The 20,213-nt window shown below is 37.8% G+C and overlaps 1 protein-coding gene across 1 annotated transcript in view; it reads right to left on the bottom strand.

Annotated features, from left to right (window-relative positions):
* Positions 1–20,213, bottom strand: part of ZNF292 (zinc finger protein 292) — a 49,858-nt gene that overhangs the window by 10,419 nt on the left and 19,226 nt on the right. Inside the window, exons 2-7 of the mRNA XM_064707499.1 lie at positions 13,485–13,639; positions 12,924–13,002; positions 11,452–11,587; positions 4,276–4,478; positions 1,389–1,525; positions 67–208 (exon numbers count right to left, since the gene is read on the bottom strand). Coding sequence (XP_064563569.1) covers positions 67–208; positions 1,389–1,525; positions 4,276–4,478; positions 11,452–11,587; positions 12,924–13,002; positions 13,485–13,639 — 852 coding nt within the window. The remainder of the gene's footprint in view (positions 1–66; positions 209–1,388; positions 1,526–4,275; positions 4,479–11,451; positions 11,588–12,923; positions 13,003–13,484; positions 13,640–20,213) is intronic.

The following is a 20,213-nucleotide window of genomic DNA, read 5'->3' as shown; positions in this document are numbered from 1 at the left end:
TCATAAATTTTCCTGATTACTGTTCCATTGAAAGTGGCAAAAATATTCTTTCAGGAGTATCCTTACCTCTGAATTAATTACTTTAATCAGGAAGAAAATGTGATAAACAGTCTTAGTTAACACAGAAAGCTGACGACATCTCTCTAGATACACTTGAATAGAAGGCTCTACCCTTTGCTGCAGTTTACTCCAGAAAAGAGTCAGTTCCCTAGAACAAGAGAACAATATTTCAGGGCCATCAATGCAACCACTAGTCTTAAAACAAGAAATGCAAGGCTAAGAACAGTTTCCATTTTGTCTTTGAGAAAGAAAAAAGCCTGAAATTTATTTATTTACACCTTATCTTTTATTAAAATATCCACATTATTAAGTATCTAAATTTCCAAATTTTGACAATGGCTCAATTCCAGAAGGACAGTTCAGAATAAAACCTGTATTACCACAACTTATGCTACATAATTTACTCATTATGTGGCCTTGGAAAAAAAGAAGTCTTGTACAGTAGTTTACTATGCACAGACTGGAACTGTGTGCTTCTGAACTCTTAGTAATCTCTAATACCTACAGAAAATTGGCTTTTCTCTGTGATAGATACACTTTTTCTAAACCTACTCTGCTTTAAGAGCTGGATGTGACTGTAATTTAGCAAGGAATTAGCCCCTAAAGCCAAACACTATCTACATTATCTTATTTGTTGATTCCTCCTCAGGCGCAAAGAGCCAAAAGTACCTGGTACCTTGCGAAATGCTGTAACACCCTAAACTTTAGCAGAATCTCTTAAACCAAAATCCTGCATTAGCAGTTTTCTCCTGCTGCTGCACATAAAACAGAGATGCACAGACAAAGCAAATTCTTCAAGAATTTCACAGGTTTGCGAGTTCACAGAAGGAAATTAAAACCCTAACAGCTCAAATATCTGCCAACAAAGACCAGTTACTTGTTCCCACATTAACAAAGCAAGCCCTAAACAATAAGTATCTTCATCTAGCTTATTATTGTGGTTACAGTAGTAGTAAAGAACTTCTTCCTTTCTAAGTTTGTTAGAAAAAGAAACACTGTTATTACCAGACAGAAAGAACAGTACTAACTCATTAAATGCTGACACAATGCTGACCAGTTGCCTGCAGTTATTAAATTTCTTATTTCTTATGGAAAAATTATTAACCAGCTATTGGTATTTGCCTCATCATACAGATACCCTTCAAATTCCTGCAATGAATGCTTATCTTGCAAAATCTATTTATTTTCTTTTCTAGCTTTTCAAGAGTCTTATCTCCTTTCTGTTTAGCTCACAGATTTTATCAACCTAAAGAAAGTTAACCTATGGCTTATGTATCTTCCCCAGACTAAGTTTTTGTTCTTAGATAGAAAACAAGATTCAAACTCACCAGGCACAGTACATCTCCCCTTGCTGCAGCTGGCGAGATAGAAATGCTGCACATAGAATTAGAGCACTTTTTTCATCTCCATCAGATTCCAGGTTACAGATCATTTCTAGTGCATCTTTGCAATCTACTTCTGCAATCTAGAAGAGAAGAAAGAGAAGAACAAGACTCAGAAAGTGGTTGCATTTTCAATCACACAGTCACATTAGCCTTTGCAAGACAATAATTCAGAACATTAATTTAATAGTTGGATAGAGATGAGCTTGAAAGCAAATCAGTATATTTCTAGTATCAAAACTCATTATGCCACCAGAAAAACTGTCTTATTAGAGTGAACATAAACTTCTTCCTTAGACGTGACTTATTTGTACCTAGTGTCCCAGTCACCTAAGAATTTTAAAGTATATTAATTATTCATATATATCACATACATCTGGTAATAGTGATATGAAGACTTATAACTTTAAATTGCAGCTTAACACAAAAAAGAAAATTACTTGTAATTCTAATCCAGTTTATTTGTCAGTGATGTCACTACTGCTTTAATACAATGAGCTGGATGGTTAATGAATCTGAGGTTTAACATGACTGCTCTAGTACTTTTTAAAAAATCAAAGATATGAAGAAAAGGAAAGCTGTACAGTAAGAAGCAGGTCATCTGAATGTTGTTCTAGAGGAACACTACACAGTCTGTGCAATATAAATTATTTGTCAAGTATCAATGGAAGTACTTAGTTTTATGGCAAATCAAAGGAAAAATCACAGCTGCCCAGTACTACTAGACAGCTATTTCAGTACTGAATCAGTGCACTTGCTGTAACAATACTGTCTAATTTGATTCTCAGCAGACTGGTTTGATTACATCAATTAATGCATCTGGCAGGACATGCTGGTATTTATTCTTTGACACCAGCAGCTGAAGAATAGCTTGACTATGACAACAGCACTGTTGGAAGTCTCTCTTGAGAAATCACAAGACCACCCAAAGCAAGAAACAGAAGTGCTCACCCAAACACCCAGCTGGTCCGGCACTCTGGGTAAGGCGGCAGCACAGCTGGATTGGGCACCACGGCATCCAGCAATCAAACTACAATTTTGAATAGTACAACTACTTATTTTCACACCTCTAAATGGACACTTTGTAAATATACTAATAGCCCTTCACTGAATGTCACTGGGGGTTTAATAACCTCAAAGTCATCCTCTAGAGAAAATTGCATTTCTTAACATGGAACAGTATAAATGTAATAGCAATTTAGACTGAAGGTCTGCTTTGCTCAGTGCCCCATCTCGGACAGGGACTATCAATTAAAAGCTTAGAGAACAATACAGCAAACCGAACTTATAATAAGGGAACTTCATTAAAAGCTTTTCCAGCCTGTCACACTTCCTAAGGGACCCTGTTTCTAACAAAGATTTCTACATCAAGTTTGTCAGTCTAGCATTTCACATACTGCAGGTCTGAATTCTTCACATTATTGAAGGAAACTATTAGGAAACCATGCTGAAAACTTGCTTAAATGTTACTTTCCTACCTAGTCTGAATGGATATAAAAATTTCCACACCAATAATATACTTTTTTGCACCTTTTTTTACTATTTTCTTGCTGTCTCACACTACAAAAATGACAGTCCTTCTCAGTTTTTAAGTCCACTCTGACATGTTAAAGCTTATCTGCCTTTTCTTAGTAAGACATGATCTTTCCAAAACTGTTAGCAATACTGCAAACAGTTAGCCAAAGCTGCTAATCTAAGCAATCCAAAACTCAGAAATACCTGGATTAGGTTCTCTCTGATAACCCATTATGAACTTGTATGTTATGGCATCCAAAGAAACAAAGCTAACCCATTCCTTTTGTCCAGGGCATTCACAGTTCATTCACTGAACCAGCCTGTTCTGTGTTGGGGCTGAGTAATGAAGGAAGCCTGTCTGCAGGGTCATAAATTCAAAGTTCCATTGCATGTCTCCAGCAAACAAAAGTAAGATTGCACAGCCCTGTCACAGCCCCTCCTGAGCCTGTTCTGACAGGGTCTGCAGCAGCCAGAGCTGGGAGGAGAGCAAGACTGATCCAATTCCACTGAGTATCTGAAGAACACGCTCAGTGAGAAACTGTCATCTTAGAATTTCATCTGTATCTAGGGCAGGAAAGTTTTCCAGTTCTAATCAGTGCACAACTCTTATCCCTTTAGGTTCAATTGCAATATGCTTAATATTTAACATAAAAAGATGACAGCAACAAAAAGACAGCAGAGACACCGGCAGACAAGAAAAGTGACATTTGCAGTTCGTTTTCCTTCAAGAACGAAAAAGGCTCAGCTAAAACTTTGGAGTGAGAAATGAAGATGCCACCTAAAAGAATGCAAAAGAGCAAAGCTGTCATCTCCTCTCTGACTTCTGTATTTAAATTAGAAGGATTTTATATTACAAACCAGATCAAAGATCTGATTTCACCTTCAATTGCACCCAGGAATTTGGGTGAAGTTACATTTATTCTCTGAACTGCAGGCAGCATCTAAAGGGCCCCATTCTATGTACTAGGAATACACAAAACCCAATATAGTGCAAGTAATAAGAGTGGGAAAATTATTAACTTCACTTTACTAAGGAGGTCTGAGGCAGAGTTTTAAAATACTTTAAGCAAAATCAAGCACAAAATTATGGCACAGCCAGAAAATGCCCATTAATGACTTAATAATACACTTCCATGAGTGTTTTGAGTCATTACTCAGCTTAGAAGTGACTTGAATGAAAAGAAAAAAATACCAAAACTATTTTAGATCATATTTTAAAAGAAAAAGCTATTTTATAAGAACACCAGCTTATGATTAGTGACTTTACTACCACTAAAGAAATAAGTCTAAGAAAAAAAGTTCTTTATTATTTACTTACTTCTTCCATTAGCCTTTCATTTGGTGATCCTGAACAAAGACAGACCAGGTAGGTTTGTTTGAAATTGCCTTTCCCACTGATTTCTGGATGGTCAGAGCAGAGTTTTGCCAGGGCAGTAGCTTGCGTTAATTGCTTTGTTTTCATTAGGTGCTTAATACGCATATCCAGCAGGACAGGGCCTTCTGACACTAAAAATTCATTCACTTCAAAAAAAAAAAAAAAAAAAAAAAAAAAAAAAAAAAAGCCAAAACATTACATGCATGTTACAGAGTTAACGGACTGCACTTACTCATCATGGTTGACCCTATAATTTACACAAATCAAAACAGATATACAAAAGATACGAAGCAAAGATGAGAGAAAAGCTTCTCAGCGAACTGCACTTTTTATCATAAAGATTCCCTGTCACAGACCTTTTATATACTTGCAGGTTTTAATTCATTCTAATTTCTTGGCTAAACAGCTGCACACAAAACAGACTTAGAGATCATATAAATATTAAAATATTTAGATACCATTTAATTATAGTTCTACAGAAAGACAACACAAAGCGCCACTACTCTCACATCCTCTGTACACTTGTGCTATGCCTTTGCTAACGTTGCCTTTTAAAGATCTTGCTATTGAAGGATATATGTGATAAGTACAAAAGTTTCTGAACCTGTTTTTATTGGTGTGAAATGTTTCATATTATAGACACAGAATACAGTCAAACACTTTATGGTTCTTCAACCAAAGAATTTTCCTTATTTGAAAAATTGGCATATCTTGCATACATTTGACTGTGCATAGTCTAAAACTCAAAAGAGATAGGTACTGAACTGGATTTTTCAAACATGCTCCCACCAGAGTCAAACTCTGTAGTCTACACTAACAGTCCAACTCTAGGTGCTCAATAGAAGGCATAAAAATTCTACAAAAAGGGGAACACGGGTTAATGTTCTGAATCTTCAATATATATCTTGAGTCTCATCCAGATCTTCAAGATCAAAATTGCTTTGGCTTTGAAGCATGTGGTTTAGTACTACCTCTAGAACATTTAGAGTCAATTATTAAAACTAGACACATAGACAATCACTTTTCTCTAATCCTTTTGACATCATGCCCTCCCTGTTTTCACAAGGTAGATATATACTGCATAAAAAACCCCTTGGTTTTCAATTGCCCTCACTTCAATTTCATAACACATTCTCACATCTTTTAAAACCAGCAGACTTTTTCTACTGATTTTTGTTTCTTTTGTGAAAACTAGCACATTCATGATATGCTTTCAGTATTAGGAGTAAAATCTTGATCATTTCTGAATGAGATTTTTTCCAGCCTTTGAGTAGTCCCAAAACCTTCTGGTCCTCTGCAGTGCTCACTTTCTGATACATTTTGATAGGAACTGTCATATACCTTTTAATTTCCTAATCCTGAATTTCACCTAAATCATGTTGTCCATTCACTTAATTTATATTTTCTTGACTTTCCAAATCCTGTTTTGATTTGATGAAATAAGTACTTTCAACATCTAAAAAATTAATTCTCTCTGTAATACTTGAACTAGCAGAACACAAAACATGGTTTAATTAACAAAAAAGCTCATCTCATTCTTTGCTTCTCTCCATACTATTTAGTTTGATTCACTACTGTCTTCATTTCAGGATTTCTCCTTCTTCTAGCTGCTTATATGGAACATTACTAAAAGTCTATCTTGAAACCAGAATCAGGTCAACCATTTTCTTTACCACTTTAATGCACAAGACTTTCAGGCAGAAAATGTTGCCTTTTACAGAAATCAGGCCTGTTAAACCCCATCATTATCTTTCAGGCATTTTCAGATTTATGGTTGGATTATCATTTCAACCAACTTCTTAGTTATTTGTCCATACCCTTGTACCCCGCCACAGATGATCAGCAATGGCTAACTGATGCGTAAGAATATTCAAATCAAATGAGCTCCTTCTTCCCTTCCCCGTGGCAATGAAGCTATGACCAGATTTGCATGTATGCAGTAACAAAGGAAAACCAGAGCACACTAACAGACAATGGGTAAACGTTTGTTTTTGTATTTATTAGAGGACATTCTAAGCAGCAGATAAATGTTCCTTTAATGTCATTACAAATGCATTATAAAAGACATTCACACTCCTGCCAACCCACAAATGACCCTGTGACTAACCACATTCAATAGCCTAGCCTTGCTCTTCCTCCACCAGGTACCAATAATCCCTTCGCCCACAACGTTTAGTCCTGGACAGTCTGTCGGGAATAACATTGGAACATTTCACCTTATTTCTGTAACAAGATACAGGAAGACCTTAGACTTTAAGATATACTGGTAATCCAAGATGTTTCACTCCGATTTATTACTATAATTGCTGCATTTAATATTGTAAACATTACATTCTATCTGCTAGTTCTCAATAATCCCCTTCCTTTAGTGTTTACTGCATCAGCCAGCCTACCTTGCATAAGCATCAGCACATTTTCTGTTATCTTCTCAACAAAACACAGGAAGACCTCAGGGTTACCAGTTACATATTAGCTCTTAAGCCTTTATTCCAATCCCAGTGATTATAATCATTAAGTTTAACATCTGAAAGCTATTCAAAACATGAATTTTAATACATTTGTTTTGTAACTGAACTAAAGGAGACATTTCAAGAAAAAAAAACAGTGCAGGGGTTACAGGACTAAGTTTACGGTGGGGAACAGTCTTAAGGATAAGATTTTGAGGTTACTGAGGAAGGTTTTGTTTATTTTCAAATATTTGATAAATACATGTTACTGTACAATGTAAATTTCAAAAGTTATTGTGGACAAATTGCTAGCCTACAATACCAATAGTAATTTATAAAAAGGCTTTGAGACACAAGTGCTTTTCTAGAAAAAAATCACTTAACCTTTAAGAGTGTAAACCCTGACATATTCAATGGGAACAATTATTGGAAAAATACTGAATGTAATTTTTCTGCAATGCTCTCTCCTCCATTAAAATTCACAAACATGTTTGTGCAAGACGTGCAAAATTCATATAAAATTGCAGAACATGAGGGAAAATGAAGATGTGCAGATAGCATCTGACAGGTGGTACTACAATCTACTAAGTCTAGCAAATTAATTTGGATAGACTGGGATCTAACCTTTTAGGCAGTTTCCCTCTGATTCCCTTGAATTCCATAGCTGGCATATCAGGCCCTACTACCAAGTGATTCCATGCCAAGTTCACAAGATGGATATGAACTTTTACTACAGGTATTGCTCGTACCATACATGGACTAAAGCAGAGAAAATGTAATCCACAGATTAGCGGCACATGAGAGCACAAATAAGCTCCAGGCACTAACAGGTTCTCTGTGGAAGACAGTCCAGATTAATGCCATGTTTTAGCTGACTTAAGAGCACAAAGAATATTTGCCTTACAAAGCACTCATAATCCTACTACCAGACCCCTCGTCAGATGTAGCATAGGTACAGATTAATCCACCACCTTTATGTCTTATCAGCCTTGCTTTAGCCAGGGAGGATGAAGCCAGGAGGTGAATATACACATGGACAATCCATCTCCAAGAACTTCAGCTGCTAGTCAGGAAACAATGTACTGGCTTTGGCTGGGGTATGGTTAATTTTCTTCACAGTGGCTGGTACAGGGCTGTGTTTTGGATTTGTGAACACAGCGATGATGATGTGGAGATGCTTTTGTTATTGCTGGGCAGGGCTTACACAGAGCCAAGGCCTTTCCTGATTTCTGTGCTGCCAGGCTGGGGGAGCCTGGGAGGAGACACAGGTGACCCGGACAGGTGACCCCACTGACCACAGGGACATTCCAGACCATGGAACATCACGCTCGGTACATAAGGCAGGAGGAAGGGGAGGACGTTTGCAGCGATGGCGTTTGTGTTCCCAAGTGACCCTGAGGGGTGATGGGGCCCTGCTCTCCTGGGCATGGCTGAACACCCACCTGCCCATGGGAAGCAGGGAATTCATTCCTTGCTTTGCTTGTGTACATGGCTTCTGCTTTCCCTACGGAACTGTCTTTATCTCAGCTTATGAGATTTCTACCTTTCCCTTTCTATTCTCTCCCCAGTGCTGCTGGTGGGGGAATGAAAGAGTGGCTGAGTGGGGCTTTGCTGCTGGCTGGGGTTGAGCCATGACACCTTCTCCATCATCTTAGTCCACATATGCATTCACACTATGGGTGACTCTGAACTGACTTGATGCTTTCCATATCAACCAGGAGTTGGGATTCAGAATCCTTCATGCAAACATCTCAGCACAATTCTGCTGAATGCAGCATCAATCCTAGATGCCTCTGTGGTGGCACAGTGTCTAGAGAAAGGGTACAAGAAGTTCCAGGTGGCTGCTTTGAATATACCCAGGATGAAAACACGTTTTCCTTCTCTCAAAACTGAGGCTACTTGTATCATTCAGTTTCTGGTGACAGGTGCTCTAACTACTGAAAATAGATCCACGTTGGCTGTTACATTCTGCCTGTTATCCACCTTGACAATCTCTGGATAGTGATGGTTGTATCCAGATTCTCCTTTCAGTGAGATATTCTTTAGATGCCTCCCTACTACATTTAAACTTATGAAAAATTCCAGAACCCAACTCCTGGCATCCAGGTTTAAATTCTAAGGATAATTGGAATTAGACAGCAAAAAAGCAGCAGCAGCCTGGCTTTTCATAAGGTTATCAAAGATCCTTTTCCTCTAGACAGTTCCTCCACTCACCCTCAGTATCAGCAGAGGAGATACCAATGACAGTTTTGAAGGATTATACCATCACTACAAGAAAATAACCTCAAGGATGGAAAAGTTCATGCTAAAGAGCACAAGCCACACTGACAGAAATTGAGGATGGAAGTGCAGTGTTTTAACGCTGCATAGGCTATGGCATAACCTTAAACACTGTGGTGTACTTCAACTTTCAGTCTTCAGCACACTGAGCAATAAGGCTACACAGACAGCCACATGACCTCAGGAAACCTAATTTTCAGTTGTCATTAATTCAGACCAGTTTCAATTCTAGATTAGTATCAGTCCTGATCTCACATTAAGCTATCTGTAGTTCAGAAGGAGGCCAGTAAGACAAAAGACCCACTATGATGTGAGAAAATTAAGACAACTTTACTAAGGCTTCCTTCTGTAAGCAATTAATGAAGTAGAGAAATGTAGAAAATTCCTCTCTCCAAATACAAGTGTTTCTTGTATATCATATGCAATCTTGAGGAAAAAAAAGTCATGCAGATGAAACCTGAAGTAATAGCAGGTCCAGTCACCATGCAAATGCAATGCAATGCCTGATAGCAGTGCAGGACCTGTTCCCATGGGACTCTTACAAGAAATCCCTAAAGATGGTAAAGTTAGCTCTCCTGAAGTCCATGGTCACAATCTTTCTTACTGCTCTGTGTCCTCCTCATCCAATACCGAACTCATGAGCAGGGTCTTAGAAAGACTCAAATGCAAGGCAATTAAATATTAATTAAACCTCCCTCTTACCCATACCTTACAGGTTACAATGGCAGCAGTGTGGTAGAGAGGAAGCTAGTAAAGGAGTACTCTGTGGGACTCTGAGGACTACATACTAATCCAAAGACTGTATTAGGTGTATAATAAGTAACTAAAAGAAGCAACAAAATGCAAATCTTGTGGAAGAGTATGCCCAACTTCTGGAAAAAAAATAAATTGAAAATCATATTATATATTTACTGGACTTATCCAAGGGAGCTGTGGTAATTGGAATAAAAGGAGATCCAACTTATTTTCTAAAAGCACTAAAAGAAGTCCATCAAATCCCTAAAGATACCAAGCTCTCTTAGCAGTAAAAAGAAGAGCCTTGTACAGATAAATTATCAGTTAATGGAAAAAGGAAAAAAAAAACTCCAAACAAACTCTCAGTGGGTTTCTGTAGGATCTGTACCAGGGACAGGCTTTGTCCAGCACAATTATAAACATTTGTAAAAGGGCAAAGAACCATGACAAAATATGCTGACAAAAGCAGGGTAGTAAAAACATGCCAACAGTCCATAACACAGCATAACAGATGAAATTAAAATGTTGACAAAACTCCCAAAATTGTTTTCATGGAGGAAAAAACACAAGCCTAAATGTACATACAGGCATGATAGGGGAAAAAGCTAACACTGAAATAGGTACTAGTCCTCAAAAAAATGTCTTAATTCTGATTTAAGAAAACATTGGTTCAATGTTCAGTCAAGCAGCAAGGCTAATGTTATCAAAGTATTATTATTATTATTAAATATTATGAAAGGAATGTGGCAGAAAGCAGAAAATCATACTGGCTGCTGAATAAACCTTTAGTTCTCCATACAAGGAATGGGACAGTAAATTTGGAAGACATGTAAGACACTACAGAAGAGAGAAGATGAGACATGATAGCAGTCTATCGAATCAGGTCTTTTGATGCATTCATTAAAAGATGTGAGAAAAGTTACCTTGTTAATAGATAGAAAATATCATATGAAAAAAACAGGCACGAGGCTAAAAGGAGGCAGACACTAAGAGGAACTACTTCACTTGATGTAAGGACTGTGCAACTTTTCCATAGATACTTATGCATGGTGCTTTATACAGATTCTAAAACCATTTAGGCAAAGAATCAAAAAAACAACTAAGATTTATTCACAAAAGGATACCACTTCTGAATTGCAGTGACCAAACCAAAAATAACGTATCGGGGCACTATCCTTGTAAGCCTCTGCTGATCATATACTCTTCCCTATGCAACTACTGTTAGCCATTCTCAGAACTCAGCTCTAAATGAACTTCAGTAAAGGTCCTCTTGGCATTTCATAACTCAATAAATGACATTCTCATTTAAAAACATACATGAAGTTTTTATTTTTTGGGTTTATGTCAAATAAATTTTGCATATTAGTATTGAACTTACCCCATCATAAATTAGCCTGTATGTAAACTCCCTTCACATGGCTTATAAAGAAAATGGCAAAAGAATTTGGGGCATGATTATGTTTTATGCAAAATACCAACATTAAATTATTTGTATGTTACCATGAACATACTATCTTAATAGTTCAGAAAATGCTACATACATATTTATTTATATAGCTTATAAATTACCACAAACTGTATTGAACAAAAAACTTCCGTTGATCATAATAATATTTCAAAATACCATAAAATTGAAGTAAATAACTCTAAATTTTACCTTTATCTGGGTCCAACTGTTCCTGGGACAGAATACCACACAATACTGGGTTCTTCCACACTCCCTTCTCTTGTGTAAGTGTTGTTAAAATGTGCAGTTCTTGGCTGCCATTTTCCATCAAGTTTTTATGAGCCACCTGAATAATGTATTTTACAAAACAAGGTATTGTTTTAAAAAGACATAAATAATGTGTCTTTCATACTCCTTTGTACCTTATGTTACCACATTAATGCCTTACCAGATAGAGTTACAGGTATAACAAAACAACCTTAACCTTCAGCCTATATAGGTTTTACTTCTGCCTCTGTTGCCTGAGATATAAGCTGAGAAACCAAAACAACTGAGTGCTTCAAACTCACCTTGAGATTTATTAACAGGGCTACTTCTGAAATTTCTGAAACTAAATTTTGAAATAGGCCTCTCTTAAGAATGGATGAGCAATTTCTCTAGTCCACATATTGTTCTGGTACCAGGTGCCTAAACTTTATCTTCTCAAGCTCTTCAGCAGCTCACTTTCTATGTATTGGAGACAGTGAAAAAAATATTTTTATAATGTCGAAAGATTTTAGCTGTTAAGATCTCACAGCATAGTTCTATGCAAATATGAATAAACAGGCTGGAGTCTTAAAATCACTTAAAATATCTTCCATGGCATTTATATAGTGGAATAAATTCTGTGAGCAGATGTACATTTGGAAGCAAAACAAATACCTGCAAAAATCTGTGGCTTAACTAGCAATGCACAACTTACACTGGTCCTTTAAAAATAAATGAGCCAAGAAATGGCTCATTTTTCTTTTACTTTTCCACCTGCTCTCAAGGCTGTGGAACTCTCCTCAGCATCAAACACATTTCTTCAGAATTGATTTATATAAGGCAATTGCTAGTCAGAATTCACTCTAAAATAATCAGCCTTTTATCTTCCCATGTCATTTAGGCTCAGAATCCAGAGGTAACTGTATCTGGTCTTTTCATTATTATCCTTTTCTCCCCCTCCCCCACTTTCCTTTTTTTTAAAAACTGTATGCTGGACCTCCCACTACATATTTCTGATAAATACTGAGAAGCAGAACTTGTTCCAACACCCTCCTTTAATGCACTGCTCAAACCTTAACCAGCCAGTGTCCTGTGAGAGATTTAAAACCCTTCAGTATCAACTGAAGTTCATAGGTTTCAAACATACAACCATATATAGTACCGAATGACTTATATGATAATATTTAATTTCTAAAAGTGTTAATAGTCAACTGTATTTTAAAACATGAATCTTATTTCAATAATCTATAGCTATTTTTTTTCTCCACAGCTGCTGCATGCAGACAGATGATATTACCTTCAGCAATTACTGCAGAGTATACAGGATTTCCAGCTGAAGGCCTTGCTCCTTACAGACAGGCTACATACTTAATATCCCCTATGGTTTCCAAACCATTCTGAAAAGCTATTTTCTTTATTTTATGAATTAAACTCACCTGTACAAAAGCCTGAAATTCTTCCCATTTATTTTCAGGTAAGTCCAGAGGCAGACACAGTAGAAGTTCAATACAGCTTCTAGAAGTCAAAAAGGAATTATTTGAGGAAATTTTTGACATTGAAATTGTATAATCAACAATTCTTTATTCCAATATCAAAATAGTTGTTTGAAACACTAGCCACAAAACAGTTTGCTTTTTTGAACACATAAAGAAAAAGAGGCCATGAACACTCTTGCAGAAACTGTAAAAGCAAGCTCTCTAAAAGACACTATAAAAAAAAAAACATCATTGAATCCAACTCTGTAAAAGCCTGTGCAAACTGATGCCCTTTCAGATTGTATGGAAATCAATAATAGCAAAGTGTTTCAAGCCAGGAATGTTGGCTTGCCCTAGGTCAGGAATCCTTCTTGCCTTAATTCCAGCAACCAGATATTCTCCCTCACATACAGCATCCAGCATGAGGAAGGTAGGTGCTCATAACTGGATTGGGAAAACATTTAGGCAATGAAAAGTTAACACCATACAGACTGGTTTCAGTAACCAGAACACCATACTCACAGTGCTAAACGTTCCAGCACAAAGGCAACGTTTTCACACTCAGAGGTAAGGTAAGGTCGTGCTTTAACATAACTTCGGATAGCCACCGTGTACACCTCCAACAGAGGCAGAGGATCTTCCGATGTCTTCCACTTTTCCGCATATTCCAACAAAGTCTAGTTAGGAAAAGGAAAATAAAATCCAAAAATCAGCAACAAATATAAGTTTAAAGTTTTAAATTTCTCACTAGTAGATCTCCTTAATATGAATTACATATTCTCAAAGCATGTTTTTTTTCCTTAAAATTTACTATTTCATTAACAACTGACACTTAAGACTCCACACACAATCATTCTCTGATCATATAAAGACGTTATGACTGACACTTTCTCCCTGTGGTAACATCAAATGATTCATTTTACATTCCTATTTTCCAAATAGAAATCTGAAGAGCATATCATAGTTAAGGGACTGAAAACTCATTTTTAGACATTCATCTCTACAATTCAGCTTCTAAAGCAAGTAAACTTGAAAGTTTTAAGTCTTTATTTTAATTTTCTACTTCCAGGAACAGTTTTGTTTTCCCCCTGCCTTGCCACCTTGAAGATACAGATATCTTCAGGACATTGCTTTTCAGAGGCTCTGAAAGGAATATGTTCTATGCATTTTAAAGATACCATCTGTACATCAAAATCTCATTAGCAAAAAAAGTGGTTTCCTACTTGCTACATGAATACCTACAAATCGTGATTTCAAACTAAAACTCATGAAAGTGATGAAATAAACATCAGCAACCAAAGTGCAGAGGACTTCTATTCATTTCAGTCAATGCCAGGGGACTCAGACACACTTAGGCAAAGTCATCATCCCAACCACATACCCCATGGATCTCTGCTGTCACACCTAGGGTAACTTGATGGATTGCAAACTAATCCCTACACCAAGGTTGCACGGACTCTGTCATATTACAATGACCAACTGTGCTGTTTGCTTCTTGAGGGGCATAACACGCAGAAAGCTGAGAATAAGAGAGAGCAGTTTTGGCTGTCTGACGCCCTGCCAAAAGCAGGGCCATTATGATATATAGCTTGGAGGAATATGTTGATGGAGCTGTGTGTATCCTGAAGAGCAGAGACTCTATAGCCTTTACAGGCAACCTGTTTCTGAGTGTTTAGAATACCATTTACTAAGATTTTCCTCCAGCAGTATCCAGAGAAACAGTCCCACAGGTTCTCAACAGAGGGGTTACTCCCCCTCCAACTGGTGCTAGCACAGCTGAGAGTGTAGCAAGTGCTCAGCCAGGGCGCACTGGAGCTGCTCAGGAGAACAGCTGGGCTGCTGCCCAGAGCTGCTCCCAAGCCTCTACTGGCGCATGGGCTACACTCCCTCCCACCCCCCAGCTTCGTGCTCACCTTAGCCACTATGTGTCAGTGCATTCCCCCTGGATGCTGAGCTCCCTCCCAACAGCCTCACTGACCTCTCTCTTACCTTGCTTGCTCCCACCAAATACTATCATCCACAAAAGTGCTAAAGATATGCTCTGTCCCTTCATTCAGTTACTAGTAAAGAAGTTAAGAGACTATTGGCTCCAGTATTGAGCTTTGACAGGAAGCCACAAGCAGCTGGCTGCCATCTGGACTTTGTATTAGTAAGTGTTTTTGGGACCCACACTTCAGGCAGTGGACTACTTCATAGATTTGTTTATAAGAATACTACGGGAGATGAAATATTGGACCTGCTGATCTCTGGCAGAAAAACATCTGCCATTATCCCCTTGTCTGCACAAAAGGAAATCAGATTTGTCAGTGTGAAAGCATGTCACACAGCTCATTGTGTCAAGGACATTTAGCAAAAGTCACAGTTCTCTTTTTTTTTTTTAAGGTCAGCTGTAATTAAACTAATTTTGACAACGTTTTTTCAATTCTGACAAGGTTTGTTCTGGTAAGGAAAATCAGAGCCCTCTGAGCAACAAAGCTCTTCTGTGACAGTTTCCCACATACCTAAATAAGAAACAGAATAAAGTGGTTCTCAACTCATTTAACAACAAATGTTGAAAATTTGTTTAATTTCTAACATATTAGTACAACTATCTAAAAGAATTTGCTATATTTGGGATACAATGCAACTCAAATGATAAAAGAGAACTTGGTGCAAATCTATGTATCAGAAAGTAAGAAAACCAATGTTAACTATTTTAGAAATGCAAGCCATCATATCAAAAAAACAAGACAAAACAAAACTAGGCTTATTCCTGTATTCAAATCTAGTTTAGCTAAAACGCTAAGCTTAAGTTACATTCAGCATCCTCTGTCTGTACTGCCTTAGCCAGTGGTAATGTTAAGAACATACTTAAAATTCTTATATTTTAATATCCAAATAAATCCTCTCAATAAAAAAATGTCAACTACACTGAACAGATTTTTTTTTCAGAAATCTGTTTCATATGGTCATTTGCAATTACAATACCATCACCACATTATATATCATTCACCCAAAACAAAAGCCCAAATGTATCTCATTCAAGGACATAAAAAGTAAGAAATATGCAAGTTTTGGCAAAGTGCTTCACTAAAGCCTGGTTTGGTTTTAAAGGCAATCTTACCACACAATCAATATGTAAAGAAGTTACTCTATCCCTCTCCTGCAGCAGAAGATGCTTCTGAGCATCGAGTGCTTCCTACTGGAACCCTTAACCTGACTGGAATATGGTGTCTGTTTTACTGTAACACCCAATTTGATGCTCTCCTAAGAGCAGCAAAAAAGCACCACAGATCACTGCAGAGAAAAGATGGAAGAGCAAAACAGAGACAAAGCACGTAAGAAAGAACAGAGGAGGACTAGATAAACAAGCTAAGAATATTAGCAAACAGTATTTCAGCACCACTTGGCAATTTTGCTCAATGCACTAGAATAATCAGATCAGAACAAAGCAGTTGCCTTGAAAGAATCTTGAAAGAAACTCCAGCAAAAAGTCTCCCTTTGTCCTAATACTCTCATAAGCAGAAGTACTGTGATTTCCATTACTGACTGGTCATATGTGACGTTTAAGGATGCTAGTGGCAAAACAGCAAAGCTGAACAAAAAACAGTCCCGGAAAGTATACTTTATATTCTTCAGGTTTTGGGTCTTGGAGCAGTGTTTTGGATAGAAAAGGCAATAACTTCTTCCCCTTGTCTAGCTGATATAAGCAGTCACCTTAAAAGAGTGAATAGCATAAGCTTCAGTTCACATGAAAGCCAAGGACCTGTAAAGTGACCCTCTCTCCTCATACTGATGTTGTTCCTTGTTAAGAATTCACTAGAGCAATCAATAATGCACCTTTCATGGTATAGTACTTGCAGAAAATTTAAAATAAAAAGCACAGTCATATAATTATTTTTCCTTTTGGAGTAAACTTTTTCTTCTTTTAAGCGCTTTGGAATGACTTGCATTTTGTACTGGAGAAAACACCCCACAAGTGCTTTTTGTTGAAAGAGTATTACAGCTTAACCGATTTCACACTTGCTTAAAAGACAATTTTCCCTGTAAAGGGAAAATGTGAAAACAAGTTGCTGGTGAGACTGAATAAAAGAGGGACAAACATGCTAATCTGAAATTCAGCACAGTTTACTGTTCATACTGATTCACAGACATGCTAGGAAAATTCTTTGCATTAGTTTGGAATGCTACTTAAGTCAGACAATTAGCTTTGTAATTGGTGATAAATAGTTAAAACTAACACTGTCATATAGAATTCCTTCCCTTTCTGATTAATTTGAACAATTTACCTCTCTTTTCAGACTAAATATATATTAAAAAACCCCAAACCAAACCACAACAATAACCAACCTCCCAAGTAGTAGCTAACATATAAGACCAAGGCAGTAACACTACTTTTACTCATCTCCTCTTCAAAAGACCACAGCAAACAGCAAGATTAATGTAAGCTTTAGTAAATTAAGGACATTTCCAACTTTGCAACCAAGCCAAGAAACATATCCTGGAGCTGTCTCAAAGTGTTGAGGAAAAGAAGTAAGAAGAAAGGGTAAGAAAAAAGAAGGAGGCAGGAAGATATAACTAAACAATTGGTCATCTAAGAAATGTGACTGAAGAGTATCAAGAATATTCTCAGCTGCCATTGCAAATATGAGAACCTAAGGAAGAAACCGTCCGGCTCAGCAGAGAGACACTGATTCATAACATGGCAAGGGACCACTGAGAGCTGAGACCTGTAGCAACAGGATCAGGAGATCTCAAGTCTCATGGTGGGTGGTCAGCATGCCAAAGAACCACCAGCTAGGCAGGACCACCATCCAGTCTGTACATGGGGAGATACCAAAGGCTGCTGACCCATTATGACACAACCATGCAGGAAGTCTCCCTGCATGGAGAATAAAACCAATAGAAACTTTGCAGAAATACCATGTAGTCATTAATACCAGAAAACTGGATGAGAGAAGAATTATAAAAGCACTGGCAGAAACTATGACAGTCCAACAAAGACCACTACAATCTACATTCAGATTATTGAGAATAAACTGAAGTAAATCAAATCTCATTTTGAAGATATGAAGTTCATTAGCAGTTAGTCAAAATATATATAATCAACAGATTGGCAAATTCTCAGAATACACCATCTAACAAAAAGTATTCAGTGTGTTGGTGACCTGTTACTACCATCTTTTTAAAGTGGCAAACACACTGTAAAGAGGAAGAAGTTTGTACTATAACACAGTGGCACTAATTTCAGCATTAAATAGTGCTATTTTTATCTCATATATATATATATCAGCCTCTTTCAAGCCATTATGTGAACTATATTAAGCATTTACACCCACCACACCCTTCAAAAATATTCGTTAGCATGACAGATTTCCTTGTCTGGATGTCTCTAGACTATACAGCACTGCCATTATACAAAGAAAATTAAATTCATTCTGCTTTGCTTAACGAATCAGTGTTGTGCTCTGCTTACAACCATAAAAAGAAAGAATTTTACCCCCAGCCCTGGGCCTCATTAAGTTATTTATCTCCCTAGTCGGGAACATGCTTGTTAATCAAGCCAAGTACTGTATTCTGAGCACAGCAGCAAAAGTTTTGCTCTTTGAGACTGAAACAGGCCTTTTATTTTAGCAGCAGGTTATACAGTCAAGAATCCTCTAAAAGTGGAATAATCTTGACCTGTACAATAAAAATATGTACTATACCTGTGATTTAAACTGTAGAAAATATACAACCACAGGTAAGGTTCAGACCTTACTTTTCAATCTTTATCAGAACCCTTACAAGACTGTTGCTGTAGCAACCCACCCACCAGAGAATGCTTTACTGAACAATTTTCTTTGCTAAAACTAGCCCTACAACACCAAAGCAGTAGTAGAATATGTTTCATATTAAAAGGCAGCATTATTAACTGTTAACAGGTGTTCACGTGCATGGTCCACACCTACATGTTTCTTCAGCTCTGAAGAACAGATTCTTACCCTGAACACACCTGAATAAGGGCATGTTTATTTCAATTTATGTAAGGACACACCTGGGACTGTCAGTTTTATTCCCTGCTACACCTAAAGGACTAAGAGACTGGGATAGTGACAGACAGTGGTCACACAGGTAAGCAGCATCTCTCAAACAGCTGCAGTAAGCAGCAAAACCTTTATTTCAGTGACTTTCTTCAAGCATATCCACACAGGAGAAAATCCAAACAAAATGACACAACTGTATTATGTGGAGATGAGTCTTAGGGAGCTGCACACAGAGAGTGGCTGAAGGAACTCTCTCCATGAAACAAACTCCACAGTGGCAGAGGCAGCAAAGCAATGACAGAGCTCCACGCACCCAGGCAGGTGCAGGAGCTCCAGCACTTCTCAGTGAGATCACTGTGCCGCTTGCTGCTCACATGGAGCGCTCCCACAGAGGCAGGGCTCCCCCTGACACAGCCACACCTCTCACTCCGCCAGGACCTGCCAACAACCACCCCATACAAAAGAGCAGCTGCCTTCAGAGGAACCACCAATGGCCTGATTCAAGAAAACACATCAAGCTTTATTCAAAGCTGGTGAAGAATTGCTGCAATTCTGCTACCATGAACAGAAACTTCAAAGCAAAGTGAGGGTTACAGTCAAGAAAGGGTAACTGAAGAAAACCAGTGAAGCAAGTCTCCCATATATAAACCATGCATATGATTTAAGAATATTTTTCTTGGCCGAAGATTCTCCCCTGTGAAGGTGACAGGTATGTTCTAATAACCAGTCACAGCTTGTGTCACTAGATGATGGATCACGAGGAAATGAAAATGAATCGGAGATCCTGAGTTTGGTATCACCATGCAGAGGAAGATGCAGAGAGATGCTGTACCCTGTAATGAGCCAGATAACATAACCACTTGAGTCAAATCAAGTTCCACTGACTCCTCTGGACTGGTTTACAATTTGATGTTTAGCTTTAAATGGACTGAAAGGAAGAAGACATATAGCATAATTTGATCCAGAGTAAGTGTCCCTGAGGACTTTACCTTGGGACCAGTGCTTTTCAGTATCTTCATCCATGACCCAGACACTGAGATCAAGTGTATCCTCAGCACGTTTGCAGATGACACAAAGCTGAATGGTGTAGTTGACATGAGAAGAAAGGGATTCTACCCCAAGTGACTTGGACAAACTTGTGAACTGTGTCTACAAGAACATCACAAAGGTCAACAAGTCCAAGTACAAGGTGCTGCCATCGGTCAGGGTAACCCCAGATGTGAGTACAAACTGAGAGAACTCATTG

This window comes from Zonotrichia leucophrys, chromosome 3, assembly GCF_028769735.1.
Source record: "Zonotrichia leucophrys gambelii isolate GWCS_2022_RI chromosome 3, RI_Zleu_2.0, whole genome shotgun sequence".
In the NCBI taxonomy this organism is placed as follows: Eukaryota; Metazoa; Chordata; class Aves; order Passeriformes; family Passerellidae; genus Zonotrichia; species Zonotrichia leucophrys.
Note: the sequence above shows the minus strand (reverse complement) of the source record. Positions and strands in the feature narration are given on the sequence as shown.